The sequence below is a fragment of the Patella vulgata genome, chromosome 2 (assembly GCF_932274485.2).
Source record: "Patella vulgata chromosome 2, xgPatVulg1.2, whole genome shotgun sequence".
Taxonomy (NCBI): Eukaryota; Metazoa; Mollusca; class Gastropoda; family Patellidae; genus Patella; species Patella vulgata.
The window spans coordinates 12,311,673-12,327,262 of record NC_065880.2 but is presented as its reverse complement, the minus strand read 5'-3'; the positions used below and the strand labels follow the sequence as shown (position 1 = coordinate 12,327,262).

At 34.2% G+C, this 15,590-nt stretch overlaps 1 protein-coding gene across 1 annotated transcript; it reads left to right on the top strand.

Moving 5' to 3' along the window:
* Nucleotides 1-1,892: 1,892 nt before the first annotated feature.
* LOC126812052 (exodeoxyribonuclease) lies at nucleotides 1,893-14,377 on the top strand. Its single transcript, XM_056098629.1, has 9 exons — nucleotides 1,893-2,093; nucleotides 3,443-3,478; nucleotides 4,445-4,483; nucleotides 6,945-7,151; nucleotides 8,975-9,173; nucleotides 10,050-10,121; nucleotides 10,852-10,998; nucleotides 11,724-11,904; nucleotides 12,964-14,377. The coding sequence occupies exons 1-9, from the start codon at nucleotides 2,070-2,072 to the stop codon at nucleotides 13,079-13,081; spliced, it is 1,023 nt and encodes a 340-aa protein (XP_055954604.1). The 5' UTR covers nucleotides 1,893-2,069; the 3' UTR covers nucleotides 13,082-14,377.
* Nucleotides 14,378-15,590: the final 1,213 nt, after the last annotated feature.

Below are 15,590 nucleotides of genomic sequence, written 5' to 3'. Positions count from 1 at the left end.
TAATTTACAAAATGATTAGCGGAAAAAAGTGAACAAGATTAGTGAAAATATTTATTATATGTATATACAAGAATAAAGAAACACTTACGGACGGACGATGTACGCCGAAATTATTGTCCGCGATATGACCTTAGTGGAAGCAGACATTTAAAGAACCAGGGAACTAATACTACCGGAATTATATTTTTGCGTGTAACAAATAAACCAAATGGTTGTGTGAAACGGTTTTTTTTTTCACTACCAGTATAGGCGTACGGGCATGATTAATTATTTCTTTTAGTGGGGTGGGGAGTGGAAATTGCCGGTAAAATTTACGGCTCGCATTCAAGAACAGCACGTGGAATCGTGGATTTTCAAATGTTGAATGTTTATGATAAGAATGTTTTATTTCTTTATATCTGTAATATGTATTAAAAATAAGTAACGATAACACATTAGTTGCACTTACGGTTCTTTATCATCGTTCCCCGTAAAAGTAATATTTTTTTTAAAAAGAATAATATGCTGTTGAATTTATTTGAAAATGACCTACACAAAAACGAAAGTAAATATTTACACGGCATGCACTGTTTTTACAAGTCCCTAGAAATTTGTAACGATAATCCGTAAGCTGCGCGTTAACCTGCATTCCTCGACAAGTCTGTCATAGATAGCAGTACCAATCGATCATTAGTGCGTTTAAAGAAAACTCCTTTTGGAAAATATTAGAAATTGCAACGATCAAAGTGGGATAATTAAAGCTGATTAACCGATAAACCCGAGGTTATATTCTTTGAATGGCATTTAGTACATTTGTAATTGGAACATAATCAAAAACACACTTTTATGGATAACAATTACTATGGTTTATTTCACTGCAACGTTTCAACAAGGTTTCACAAGTTGTTATCAAGCATATACACAAATAGATAAAAAAAAAAATGAGAATTCACATCTTTCTTATTTTTTATCTATTTCTGTATATGCTTGATAACGACTTGTGAAACCTTGTTGGAAACGTCGCAGTGAAATAAACCATAGTAATTGTTATCCATAAAAGTGTGTTTTTGAAAACCCGAGCTTGAACAATATTAAACAAATAAACTACAGAAACATAATTAAACAAATGAAATGAAATGAAATGGGGTTTAAGCTAGGTCGTATTGTTCTGTTCCGACAGGGCTAATGAAAACGGGCATACGCCATACAGTGTGATATACATGTATGAGGGAAATTTTGCCCAGGCTGCGGTGCTATACGGTCTATTCTTACATCGAAATCCAACTGCCAAGTGATCATTAAAAAAAGCGCCAATAATGTGTACACGAGACCATGGTTTTTTGTACCATCCGAACAATTAGACAGCTATCCTTGTCAGGCACTCCGTCTTGCACCACTGACAAGGGGAAATCACGCTGGAAATATGAAATTTAAGCTTCACGAAAGATTTTCAGCTCACTGATAATTAAAGTGAAGATGCGAAGCGTTGTTTTATATGAGATTGTGAGAGTATACCGGAATTGCACTAAGATTAGAAAAAGCAAAAAGGCTCGAAAAATTCTGCGCATTACCTTATATTAGTTAATTCTCATGACCATGGTTTATAGACTGCAGACCAGGTAGCCAAAATTCAACTATACTGTTTCCTTAATGTTATTACATCCCGATTCTTTAATTAGATCTTTAACATTGTTACGGGTCAGGCATAGAAAAGATCTTTATATTAAATTTATAGTTGGAATATATTTAATCAGTTCTATTAAATAGTGTTGAAATATTAGGGGACACCAACCTTAAATACCCAGTAGAGACCCCATGAATATTAAGTTAACGGCTATGAGATGAGAATTTGGATGACCGAGACTAGATTTGTCGAGGTCACGTCGAGGCTCATAGTTTCCGGTGGAAATTACTGAGAGGCCCCGATTGTTGTAAATCGAAACGACGCGGCAAAGCCGAACAAAGCCCTTTTACAGAAAATAATCAAAGTGGCTTTGACTGCAGTTGTTGGTGTAGGGTTTAATACGTTGAGACAGTGTATCAGACAGCGATCTTTGTTCGCCAGCAGATACATAAATTCTACACTAAATATGCCCAAAAGAACAAAGAAAGCGGTAACGATTACTTTTACCGTTATGTTGTTTTTTGATGCGGTGTATGGAATATAATTGCGGCCATAAATGGAAATTAGTACATTGTTAATCCTGAAATTTTGTAATGTGGCAAATATATCTCCCATGTTACGCTCGAGTATGCTTCAAAATTATTTTGTATGAATTTGGTGCTTTTTTTGGTTTCAGTCACGATTTGATTACTAATAACTATTAGCTATTTGTCAGCAAAATATGGTTTATATTCATGGTTTAGTATCCTATCTTTAATGAAGTAGATCGGGGCCCTTATTCACGAAAACTTAAACTCTAGATACAATCGAAATTTTAAGAAATACTGCAATTCGATTGACTGACCAATATGTAAATTGGATATATGCAAATTGATTTTACTGGTCAGCCAATCGAATTGCAGTATTTCCTAAAATTTCGATTGTATCTTAGTTTAAGTTTTCAGGAATAAGGGCCCAGGGGCCTGTTTCACGAAATTTTAACTAAGATAAAATCCAAATTTTAGTAATTTGATTGGATAATATTAGATTGATTTTAGTGCTTATAGCCAATCAAAATTGAAGTACGGTATCTACTAAAATTGGATTTCATCTTTAGTTAAAATTTCGAGAAACAGGGCCCAGAGCATAGAATAACATTTAAATTACCACCAGTATACAGGAAAACGCTGTGTTCTATACAGTCTAACATTACCACGAGAAATGTGAACAGATTTGTCACATCTCAGATAACCTTTGTTTCTGATGATGATTTGGTTTTTAAAATCCGTTGTGATCCCTGCATTGGCTGAGAAAGTTCATCCAGATTTTCCGGCGTGGTTCCCCCTTGGCCTGACAAGGACAGCTGTCTAGTTGTTTGGATGTGACGAAAAACCAAGGTCCCGTGTATACATTGGCGTGCACGTAAAACATCCCTTGGCAGTTGAAATTCGATATAAGAGTAGGCTGTAGTGGCGCTGTCCGGGCAAAATTTCCCTCATAGTACACTGTATGTCTTCATTAGCCCTGTTCGAAGGAGAACAGTAAGCCGTTAAACCTCATTTCATTTCATTTCAAAATCTGTTGTAAGAGTTTGAATTGCAGCAGTCATCTTATATTAAAGGAATCTCAAAATAATTTTAATAAATAATACAGGTCTAAATAATGTAGACAGACCTACAAAAAGATAGTAAAATAATTTTTGATATAAAATATGAATTTGACTTCCAGGTATCACAAATTGTACAAAACTTACAGTGAAGTCAGTCAGTGCACGACATGATTTTTTTGTACGGGTATTAAATAAAACTGTAGGAAAAAAGTTAAGCTCCCATTATCTCAAAACGGAATTCTTTATTTAAGGTTGTGAAGGATGAAGACAATGAAGATGTAGCTGAGGTATGTGTGGTAGCCTATTTATATTTCTGTATTTATAAGGGAAAAAAGAAACTACACAATGAGCAAACAATAGCAATGCAATGTCTTGAATTATGTTGACATATTTCTTCTTAGTCTTAAAATCATGGTTTAAAATTTCAATAATCAATCCAATTTCTTTGGTTAGATAAATAATAGAGAGAGAGAGAAAAATGGGGTTTAACTAGGTCATTTCGGGACTAACATATGGTTAAATTTTATTTCAATAATTCGCTTGGTCGTAGGGTCTTGAGCAGTGGGAGGAAACCGGAGGACCCGGAGAAAACCCACGAGGTTGGAAAGGCGACCCTACTCCTTGTCACGTACAACCAGGGATTCGAAACCAGGCCAGTTGACTCAATGACAGGCCTTATAATACAGCACACACTTGCTAACCATTCAGCCTTCCACCCCCCACCCCCCTTGTTAGATAAATAAACAAATTAGAATACACTGTTTGGTATCGCTGGTACAAGTTTGGAGTATACATGTAATGTACGTAGTGTTATTTTCACTCCTTTAAAGGCCCAATACCACTCTTGTTGTAACTCATTAATATGTCCCAATCTTTATTCTGGTCAACAAATTGTACTATTTTACAATATTCCAATTAATTGGTGATCCAAATTTCATCCTAACACACCTAATTTAAAAAATTGGAAATATTCAACTAAATGATTTGAAAAGCCTAACATAAACCCTTTCAAATGTGACTTGGATTTAAAAATATTTTCGAACCCTCTGGACAAGTAAAATAGGATGTAATGGATAGTTTACACAACAGGTAGGACACTTAAACATCTAGTACTTAGAATAAGGCTAATATTTATTTTCTGGAGCTGTCAAGCCAGCAAGAGTGTTATTGTCCCTTTAAGTAATGTTTTATATCTCAAAAAAATATAAAACCAATTTGACCGTTTGTGGATGTGTGTCAACTTTATATTTTAGGCAAAACCAGCCAGAAAAAGACAGAAAAAAGAACCAGCAGTAAGTGTTTTGTTAACCATATATTATTATATTTGTCTATTCTACTATACACTTAAAGGAGCTAAATCGCTAATATTTGGGATCTAGCAATTAACACAAACGGGTCGCAACGCATAGAATAATGTAATATGAATGTATATAAACTGATTTACATTCAATCGTTTCCGTTTTTACCCTAATTTCAAATCAGTTATGTTTGGCAAAATATGCCAGAAGTCTCAATCGAATGGCAATCTCTGGCATCTGGTTATTTCAGTCTACACCGATAGTATTTATTGCCCATGCTCTCCAGATAAGAATATGCTGTCACCGTTTGACATGACTTGTGGAATATGTCTAGCCTCGGTTTTCGAGTCCCGTGTTACAAATGGAGCTGAAACGCATTGTGGTACACGATTCATGTACCAATGGTAAAATGTTTACTTAAAGCGAGAATTTCAAATTTTCTAAGAAAGTCAAAACATAATTATTTCTATGTCTTTTGCTCAATAGGTTATCAAATCACTATTATACGATCATGGGCATTATTTCCCACCCTTAAGAATCTATGGCACAGGAAATAACAACACAATTACCTCCCCTGTTTTGCTATTGACAACATGGGGCAGCCATTTTCCAAAGTTGAAATTTGAAGTTAAAAATGATATTTTTGCCAATTTCTCAGCTGGCAATAGCGAATTATAGGATTAATAGGATTATTCTTTAACAAGGTAGGACTGTTTATGGATAACATCTATTTTAAGGCTTTATTTTAATAAATTTTAAAAATATAACTTAAAAATTTGCAATTTCCGCTCTAAATATTGGATATCATAAGTCCATCTTTTCCCGGTAAGACCACAACACGAATGTTGATTTAAATTGACAAATAAGTTGCGTTTTCAATGTCGAAGACTTCGGATGATATTGAGTTAGAGACTTAGCTACTTTAAAGATACCTTCCCGCGGATGAACTGTGTGACTTGATGATATACATGGACTAAAAACATAGTCAAACTAAGTAATCTATCGAAAATCTGCTTTAAATCTATCTCAAAACTTTGTATTCCCAAGGAGATACCCCAATCTATTAAAAAATTTTTTTCTAGACACCATGTTTGTCACCTAACTTGACTTTCAGAAGTTATTTGTCATTACTTACTGTCCATTTACCATACATAATGAGGGTTATATAAATTCTTGAATTATTTTCTGCTAACTTCTTTTTCTGCCGTTTAATTGAAGAGTCTGTTATGTGCTTACAGCCCTAAATGTTCCCAAAACTGCCTAACCATTAGATTAAGAAATAACAACCGTTCCTTACATGAAGCTGGCAGACAGTAAGCTGTCAGGTTGCCAGTTAGTGATACCCTGACATTTTTGCCCAGTGCTTGCCCCATGGTTTTTTTTTGGTCAATCCACTATTTTCCTAGTAAGATTGGGCGTCTATACTTTCCATATATACCAAATTTGCCATACTTTTGTTGGAAATAACCACCTAATAAATACTTTTGGGACAATGTATTTTTTACTCATCAAACCTCGGCAGATTCCGGTACTTTACATCTAGCCTTGGCTGTATGATGGTAAGTGATATGTACCTACGCCTACACAATAGTGATGCGGCTACCAGTTTAGTTTTTGCAAAACTTGCCACTTTTAAAAAGACGTTCTAAAAATTGTGTTGTTCGCAAAGCGTGTAGATAAACTAGAAAGAAAAACATCTTCAGACTTTGAAAGCTTTGTATGATAAAACATTCTTCAAATGCGTTGTCATGGGCAACGCCTTTAGTAATCCGGGAACTTGAAAGTAGTTCCAATGGCGGACTTCGTCATACAGTTGGGGCTAGATGTAGGGTACTGAAGTCTGCTAAGGTTTGCCGAGTGTATCTTTAACATGAGGAAATTAATGGTGGTCTGCCTCCATCCCAGTTCTGGTGCTGGAGTAGCCTCCCTTTACTTTACCATGCCACTCTTGAATTTATTTCATTCTTTTCAATGTTATGTGACGGTCGGATAAATCAATGCGTTCTAACTTTGAACAGTATATTTTCTTTCATTTTAAACATTTTTTGGATAATGTCTAAAGTTTATTGCTTCATCCAAGCTAATAATATGTACCATACTTCATTGATTATTTTTTAAACAATTAATTTGAAAACATAACAAAAATGTCAAAGGTAGATTTATAGTGCAGGCTATTGCCACTGCAGTCACGATATGATACAAATTGTGATCATTTTCTGTCAATCATTGATAAAAGATTATCTTTTATGAAAATAATTATGGTTTGAAAAAATATAGTGCAATACGATTTTTGTTATAAACCAATTATGACATCAAGGAGTAGGCAAAACTCTATGGAATGGGCTATAAATGCTCCATTGCTGCACAGGATACCATGCAAAACCTTCTACATTCATCATCAACTTCCATTTTGCAGAAAAAATTTGGTAGTTGAAATAATTTATTTGTATTATAGGAGGATGCTAAGCCTGCCAAAACCCCTAAAGGCAAGAAGGAAAAGGAAGAAGAAAATGGTGATGGAGATACACCAGCATTGAAGAAGGTACCATCAGTTGATGTGTCTGGAATGGATTTTACATCTGATTCTAAAACAGAAGATGGTAGAACATGGAATGTAAAGATAGCATCATGGAATATAAATGGTATCCGAGCATGGTTGTCAGTACGTATTCACATTTAGTTTTAACATTTCTTAAATGGACCATCCTGACCAGAAATAAAAGTCTGTGTACAGATGTAATTTAAACTCCAAAATATAGAGGAATGGACGAATAGTGTATTTACCTTGTCTCAAAATTTCAGCTCAAAATATTGAGTCATATGGATATGAACGTTAAAACCGCTTATCCGGACACGTAATCCCTTTAATATTTCGGTCAGTTTTTTCGTTGGGTAACTTGATAATCCATTGCCGTTCCTTTAAGAGGTCTATACAGTGGATGACCCACGTGGTGTACTTGATAACAAAAGGTAAATTTAACCTACACATTTGTATAAGATAAAAGTCTGGTTTTATCCAGACACCGTATAATACAGCTTGGGGCACCGTTCTCCATTTCCAGATGAAGACTGGCGGGTTTAAGTTGTTTGAAAACGTATCACAAATATTGAGTTAGTCACTCGGCCCTTAGGATTTTAAGGGCTTTTAACACAAAATTAAGTAGTTTTATTCTCCAAAATAATATAGCCGTAATTGGCCTAAAGGTTATAATTACTGTACTTTCTGTCTGTTAAATTGCAGTGTTCTGTGACAAATGGCTGCCTGCTTTCTTACAAATAAGTTATTATGTAAGGTTTAGATAAAGAACTGGTCGTTCTTGCTATAATAGTTCAAAGTAGATAATGCAAAATGAATATATTGGAAATTTTATTCGTATTGCATTATTCTGAGCGAAGTTATCAATGTTAGTAGATTTGACGAGATGTATGCAATGCATTGATGGATTATTATCCTAACCACTGCTGGTTGTTCGATGCTTAGCCTTGCTTCTCCATTTTTAAGTTATATCATTAAATGACCTAACCGTTCTACTCGTAATATGCTTAAAAAATCGGAGTCATCCGATGGCATCGAGAGTTAATTCTTGTTGTGTTAATAAATGTCTAATTAATAATTTATACAGAGAGAAATGGGGTTTAACGTCCACTCGACACAACTCGGGACTAACATATGGTTTAATTTTATTTCAATAATTCGCTTGCGCATAGGGGTCTTTAGCAGTGGGAGGAAACTGGAGGACCCGGAGAAAACCCACGAGGTTGGAGAATAATTTATAACATTTGGGCCGCAGTGATCCAACTCGTGCTCTTAAAATAATAATGTCTGTGGCGAGGTTTCGATTCCCAGCTTGTATGGGACAACAAGTAGAGTCACCTGTCTAACCTTGTGGATTTTCTCCAGGTCCTCGGATTACCTCCTGCTAAAGACCCCAGCATGCAAGCGAATTCTTGGAATTGTACCATATGTTAGTCTCGAAATGACCCATTTTCGGCTGTAGACATATGTTTAGATAAAATAGATAATGAAAACTGAATATATTGAAAATTTCATTTAAATTACTCTATTCTGAGCTAAGTTATTGTTGTTTGAAGTTACAGACTTGTCAAGTGAATTGATGTCTAAATAATAATTTATACATTTGAAGCCAAAAGAGAGACCAGGGCCCTTATTCACGAAAACTTAAACTAAGATACAATCGAAATTTTAAGAAATACTGCAATTCGATTGGCTGGCCATTATGCAAATTGGATATATGCAAATTGATTTTACTGGTCAGCCAATCGAATTGCAGTATTTCTTAAAATTTCGATTGTATCTTAGTTTAATTTTTCGTGAATAAGGGCCCTGCAATGGAGAGATTTAACTCTTACATAATGCATCTTTAACAATTAAAGAACATAAATTCAATCCCTAATAAAGAAAAGTAGCAGTGATGCCAAAATATTAGGTTTAAATATCATTGTGTAAATTTGTCAATTTTGTAGAAAGATGGAACAAGTTATATTAAAGCAGAGGCCCCAGATGTTATGTGTTTACAAGAAACAAAATGTGATACATCTAAAATACCAGCTGATTGTAAAATAGAAGGCTATACGGCTCACTGGTTATCAGGGGATAAAGAAGGATATTCAGGTGTTGGGATGTATACAAAAACAAAACCTATAAATGTTACCTATGGTATAGGTATGTATTGATTATACTCAAAACCTATAAATGTTACATGTACCTATGGTATAGGTATGTATTAATTATACTCAAAACCTATTAATGTTACCTATGGTATAGGTATGTATTAATTATACTCAAAACCTATAAATGTTACCTATGGTATAGGTATGTATTGATTATACTCAAAACCTATAAATGTTACATGTACCTATGGTATAGGTATGTATTAATTATACTCAAAACCTTTAATTGTTACATGTACCTATGGTGTTGGTATGTAGTAGTTATCAAATAACACACTATTTATGGATAACAATTACTATGGTATAGGTATGTAGTAGTTATCAAATAACACACTGTTTATGGATAACAATTACTATGCTATAGGTATGTAGTAGTTATCAAATAACACACTATTTATGGATAACAATTACTATGCTATAGGTATGTAGTAGTTATCAAATAACACACTATTTATGGATAACAATTACTATGGTATAGGTATGTAATAGTTATCAAATAACACACTGTTTATGGATAACAATTACTATGGTTTATTTCACTGTGACGTTTCAAAAAATATTATAAGTGTTTATTACGAGTGCTGAAAAAAATATTCAACTGATATTTTTGGAATTGAATTTTGATATTAATTAAAAGTAATTGATGGTTTACTATATCAGAAGACACATTTTTGGAATTGTATTTTGATATCAATTAAAAGTAAATAATCATTTATTATATCAGAATACATATATCCAACTTCCTAATTAATGTGATCTGTTAAATCTTTAAAAAACTGATCATATTTTTTATTACTTTGTTTATTAATAATTGTACATCTGATGCCAAGGAATTGAATGTTATTTATACTGTATGCTTCTATTTTAGATGTTTCAAAGCACGATAATGAAGGAAGAGTTATTACAGCTGAATTTGAGAAGTATTATGTTGTTACTGCATGTACGTATTTTATTTGGGTTTAAATGATTCATGTGTAAATGATTCATATGTTTAAATAATCATCTCAACCACATATAGAATCAGTCCCTGGCATAATCAATGTAGGTCTAGCTGAAGATTAATTGATCAAAAAGTCAGCTACGCCTTTACTATGCCAGGGAGAGAGAGAGGGATGGGGTTTAACATCCACTCGAAACAAACTAGGTCATTTCGGGACAAACATATGGTTCAATTTTATTTCAATAATTCGCTTGCGCATAGGGGTCTTTAGCACTGGTAGGAAACTAAAACACACAAGGTGTGTCATGTACAACAGGGGAATCAAAGTCATACCAGTTCACTCATTGACAGACCTTATAATGCAGTGCACACACACTAACCATACAGCCAAACACCCCCCCACCCCCCTTACATAAAAAAACATTTAAGAAAAATGAGTTCTTGCTCTGCAATGACAGCATAATAATACCTTTGACTTCTATTCGACAGCCCATAAGTCTCGATAATCAAAGAATTTCACAGAAATTTTCTGTATTGCAGGTTTTGATTGGTAAGTTATTTATGGAGTCGACCAATCACAGTCTCTGTGCATTACCGAACTTGTCTTTTGACAAAAGTAAAGTAAATAACCACGCAATAAAACAGAATTACATATTTGTATAATTTTAATTATGCTGGCTTTAAATATATTGAAAATTATATAATAAAAGAAATGTATTTGTATTTGTAGATGTACCTAACAGTGGTAGAGGATTACCTAGATTAAACTACAGAACAAAAGAATGGGATGTAGATTTCATTAAATATCTAAAAGATTTAGATGCAAAGAAACCGGTTATAATGTGTGGTGATCTAAATGTGGCTCATCTTGATATAGGTAATGTCATGTAAAATAGATGTATAGTTTTTTCTGTTACTTTGATTTTTATGTAGGCTACAGTAAAATGCACACAATAATTTTTGCATTGATCAGCTTGTTTAATTTCAAATTCATGAAATCTTGTGAACATGATATAGAAGAAACAGAGTTCTGAACGTAATTTTTACTTTCAAACACGTTTTGTTAAACATACATTATGCAAGAGCTACATCTGCTGATTGCAGGTCTTTCTTTAGGCCTGAAATGTTATATAAATTATTAATTAGACATTTATTAACATGACAAGACCATGATCAACTTTCGATGCCATCCGCTTTATCTCATGGTTTAGCCATTTAATGGTTTAATTTAAAAATGGAGATGTGAGACTAAGAGACTCAAATGACCAGTTCTTTGGTTATGATCAATGCACACATCTTGTCAAAAACTACAACCATTGTTAACTTTGCTCAAAATAAAGTAATTTGAATCAAATTTTCAATATATTCATTTTGCATTATCTATTTTTGAAATATTATACCGAGAACGACCAGCTCTTTATTTAAATCTTACATAAGTTATCTCTCTGTTCTCGGGTCTATGTAGTTTATATATTGACAATGTTGAGACAAATATATGTTGTTATACCTGGATTAGTAAGTACAGGTGATCCACACTATGTACAATCAAATAACTGGTGGACGTCTGACTAAAGAATGTTAATTTTGAATGGTTTATTTCAGATCTGAAGAATCCTAAAACTAACAAGAAGAATGCAGGTTTTACACCACAAGAAAGAGAAGGTTTTACTAATCTATTAAATGAAGGATTTGTTGATACGTATAGAAAGTTATATCCAGATAAAGAGGCAGCCTATACATTCTGGGCTTATTTTATGAATAATAGAGCTAAAGACTGTGGATGGTAAGTCACTAAATGTTTTAATATTTTGCTGTCAGCGTGTACTGTTTCCATTGAAAATAAATCTGAAATCCACAGGGGTGTGTAGCTGTTGACTGCACATAGCATTATTAAATGTTTGTTTGCCCCTGTTTTCACAGAAGGGGGTTGTGTGACCGAATGGTTAAAACGTGTGAGCGTTGCATCATAAGGTCTGTCATTGAGTCAAGTGGTGTGGTTTTGATTCCCCGCTTGTACATGACAAGGAGTCGTCTGTCCAGGCTGTCCAGGAGATTAATAGTGTTACTGATAATTGTAGATGGCAAAAACGTGTACAGCCCTGACCTGAAGACAAGAGCATTGCAAAATTTGATTAAAAAACAGATCCTATTTCGCTTTGTTTCTAATAGTTCAAAATTTCGTTTTACTTGTCTTCACAACACTAGTGTAGACCATCGAAAGTATAAAAAAACGAAACGAAATATAGATCTGTATTTTAATCAGATTGGTAAGTTAGAACCCATATATCCACATACATAGGATAAGAAAACATTCCGTGGATCATATATTAGGCGACTTTTGGTAAATTTGTGCTGTCATTAAAACGGTAGTTCACATACATAGGATAAGAAAACATTCCGTGGATCATATATTAGGTGACTTTTGGTAAATTTGTGCTGTCATTAAAACGGTAGTTCATATTGGTGTACACCTTCAATAGAAGGCTGTATCTAGCATTAAGGTGGTGGGGGGGAGTTCATGGCCAAATGGTTAGTGCTAGTGCGCTGTATCATAAGGTCTGTCATTAGGTCAACTGGCGTTGTTTCGATTCCCCGGTTGTACGTGACAAGGAATATGGTTGCCTGTCCAGCCTCGTTGGTTTTCTCTTGCCCCTCTGGTTTCCTCCCACTCCTAAAGACCCACACCCTCAGCGATTGATTGAAATAAAATTGAACCATATGTTAATCCAAAATTGACCTAGTTTTTTGTGGACTGTTCAACTCTCTCTCTCTCTCTCTCTCTAACAATTGAACAGTTTGTTTGTAAATAAAGTCTAACTATGAAATTTTTTGTCTATTTCAGGAGATTAGATTATTTTGTTGTATCAGAAAGATTAACCAAAGATCTGTGTGATAGTGTTATTAGAAAACATGTCATGGGTAGTGATCATTGTCCAGTTGTACTCTATATGAATCTGTAATCAAATATTGTCTACATCTAATCGTGAGACAACTGTTTTGATTTTTATTAGAGTGGAATATAATGTTATTATTTCATCATTTTCTATTCATGTAACGAGACAACGGGTTTGCTTTTACCAATTTGATTAAAACTCAGATCCTGTCTTGTTTTACTTTTCTTTACTAAACTAGGATCTGGAAGAGTTGTTATATAACTTGCATTCTGGATGATGTGAAACGGTCTGTTATGGCTAGTTTTTGGCGTGAGGTGCTTGGAACTGTGGGTAACCCACTAGAAACATCAACGCTGATTGGGTAATCAAATTTCTGACGTCAAAGGATCAAAAGCCGCTCATTTGACCCCTGACATGACCTTCCACTACAACTGATTAGATCTTCATGTAGTGGAGACCATCGAAAGAATAAAAAAAATGAAATAAAATATAGATCTGTATTTTAATCAGATTTTGCTTTTACTAGATTAAAAATAATGTCATTTTCTATATGTAATAATCCATGAGATAATGGTTATGGTCTTACTAGACTGGAAAATAATGTTATCAATTTCTTCAATTCACAAATTGTTTTTAGAATTCCTTATTAAAATAATAAGCTTTCTATGTTCTATGTATAATTTCATTATTTTCTTCTGCACAATATTTCACTCCAAATAATTTAAAATAATCTAAGCGTCTGACCTATCAAAAGCCTTATAAGATATTAGGGTAATGAAAATTGTTTAAAGTTTTAACAATTCTCTTTACCCCAAAATTCCATTCAACATCATTAATTTACCTAGTCCTGAGTTCACAAAGCATTCTCAGACTTAAGTTAAGAATTTACTCAAAATTGTTCGTCTTATTTTGACTAAAATATAGTCCTTTATAAAACTATTCTTGTTTTAATGTATCAAATACATCAATAAGAAACTGTGTGCAATTGTTTGTGTTTCTGGATCAAAGATATTTCTCATAAACAGTGATTGAAAGTTGAGTAAATTCTTAATTTAATTCTGGGCCTGGTGAGCTGTCATTTTATCATCCTATGTATGTGTATTTTTTAAATACTGCTCAGCAGACATAGTCACAATATCATTAGTATAATGAACTATTTGAGATATAAATATGTTGTATTCTGTATATTATTGTTTAATGTGACAGGGAATATCGGGGATGAGACCACAATAAAGACATTTTTAACTTTCAACTAAATCTCTGGAATATTTTTTTTTCATACTGCAAAACATTTTACAATAACAAGTTATTTTCATTTCTTTTGTTACATTAATGATTGTGTGCAGAGCCCGTTTTTGGGGTTTTTTTTAAAAGTTAAATAAATTGATTTTTAAACAGGCCCCAAAACATAATTTTTTGAAGTTAAGTACCCCAATATAGTATTGTTTTGATTAAATCAATTATTGGGCATGGTTGATAATAAAGGAAAGCTTCTGCCAGCCTAAGGGCATATCACGCAAATATCCCACTGAATTGGGAGATGCCAGAAATGAAATGAAATGAAATGATATGGGGTTTAACGGCCTACTGTTCTGCTCCGAACTCGGCTAATGAAGATGGGCATACACCATACAGTGTGCTATGAGGGAAATTTTGCCCGGGCAGCGGCACTATCGCCTACTCTTATATCGAATTCCAACTGCCAAGGGATCTTTTACGTGCATTCCAATGTATACACGGGACCTCGGTTTTTCATATCATCCGCAGGACTAGACAGCTGTCCTTGTCAGGCCCTCCGTTATGCACCACTGACAAGGGGAAACCACGTGGGAAAATCCTGATGAACTTTCTCGGCCGGGGGATGCCAGACTATTTTGTCCAGAACATTCTGCAATCGAGTGACCATGAAATTATATTGAGTCAGTTCAGGGCAGGGTTCTTAATCCATTTTAAAAGGAACTGGCCAGAATGGGGTCAAATGAGGTCCCGGTAGGAAATCGGTTAAATATTATGAACTTCAGGCTATCCTCATAACTGCAATTGAATTACACGATACTGAGTCTTGCCACAGTTAAACATAGATTATGGAAGAGCTAAATCTGCGTATTTTAAGTCTTTATTTAGGCTTCAGATGTTATAGAAATTATTAATTAGTCTTTTATTTACATGACAAGCTCAAAATCAACTCATAGACCCTCGGATGGCTTGGATACAGCTTGGAGTTAAACAGTCGTCCATTTAAAATTAAATCAATAAATGGCTGACTAAGCTAACGGTTACCGTTAGCCAGTGACGTCACTACCGAAAACTGGTGAGGAGAGGCCTGCGAAGTGAGGGTACCATTGCCATTGAGAATGTTACTTGATTATCGAGAATATGTGGGTGGAGTTATCGCCTGTCAATCAAACGATCGGCAATTCTCGTAGATGGCGCCGACACAGTGGATGCCTATTTCTAGTCCAAACTTCCAACAGTGACAACTCCGTTCAGAATAAAGTAATTTGACTGAAATTTTCAATATTTTTTTCTTTATCGTCTATTTTTGAATTATTATAGCAAGAATGCCCAACTCTTT

Excerpts from the sequence above, each read along its gene's own strand:
- LOC126812052 (XM_056098629.1), top strand. The coding sequence starts at position 2,070 with ATGCCCAAAAGAACAAAGAAAGCG. Across the intron at positions 2,094-3,442 it reads CCAAAAGAACAAAGAAAGCG|GTTGTGAAGGATGAAGACAA; the intron begins GTAACGATTACT and ends TCTTTATTTAAG. Across the intron at positions 10,999-11,723 it reads TGTGGCTCATCTTGATATAG|ATCTGAAGAATCCTAAAACT; the intron begins GTAATGTCATGT and ends GGTTTATTTCAG.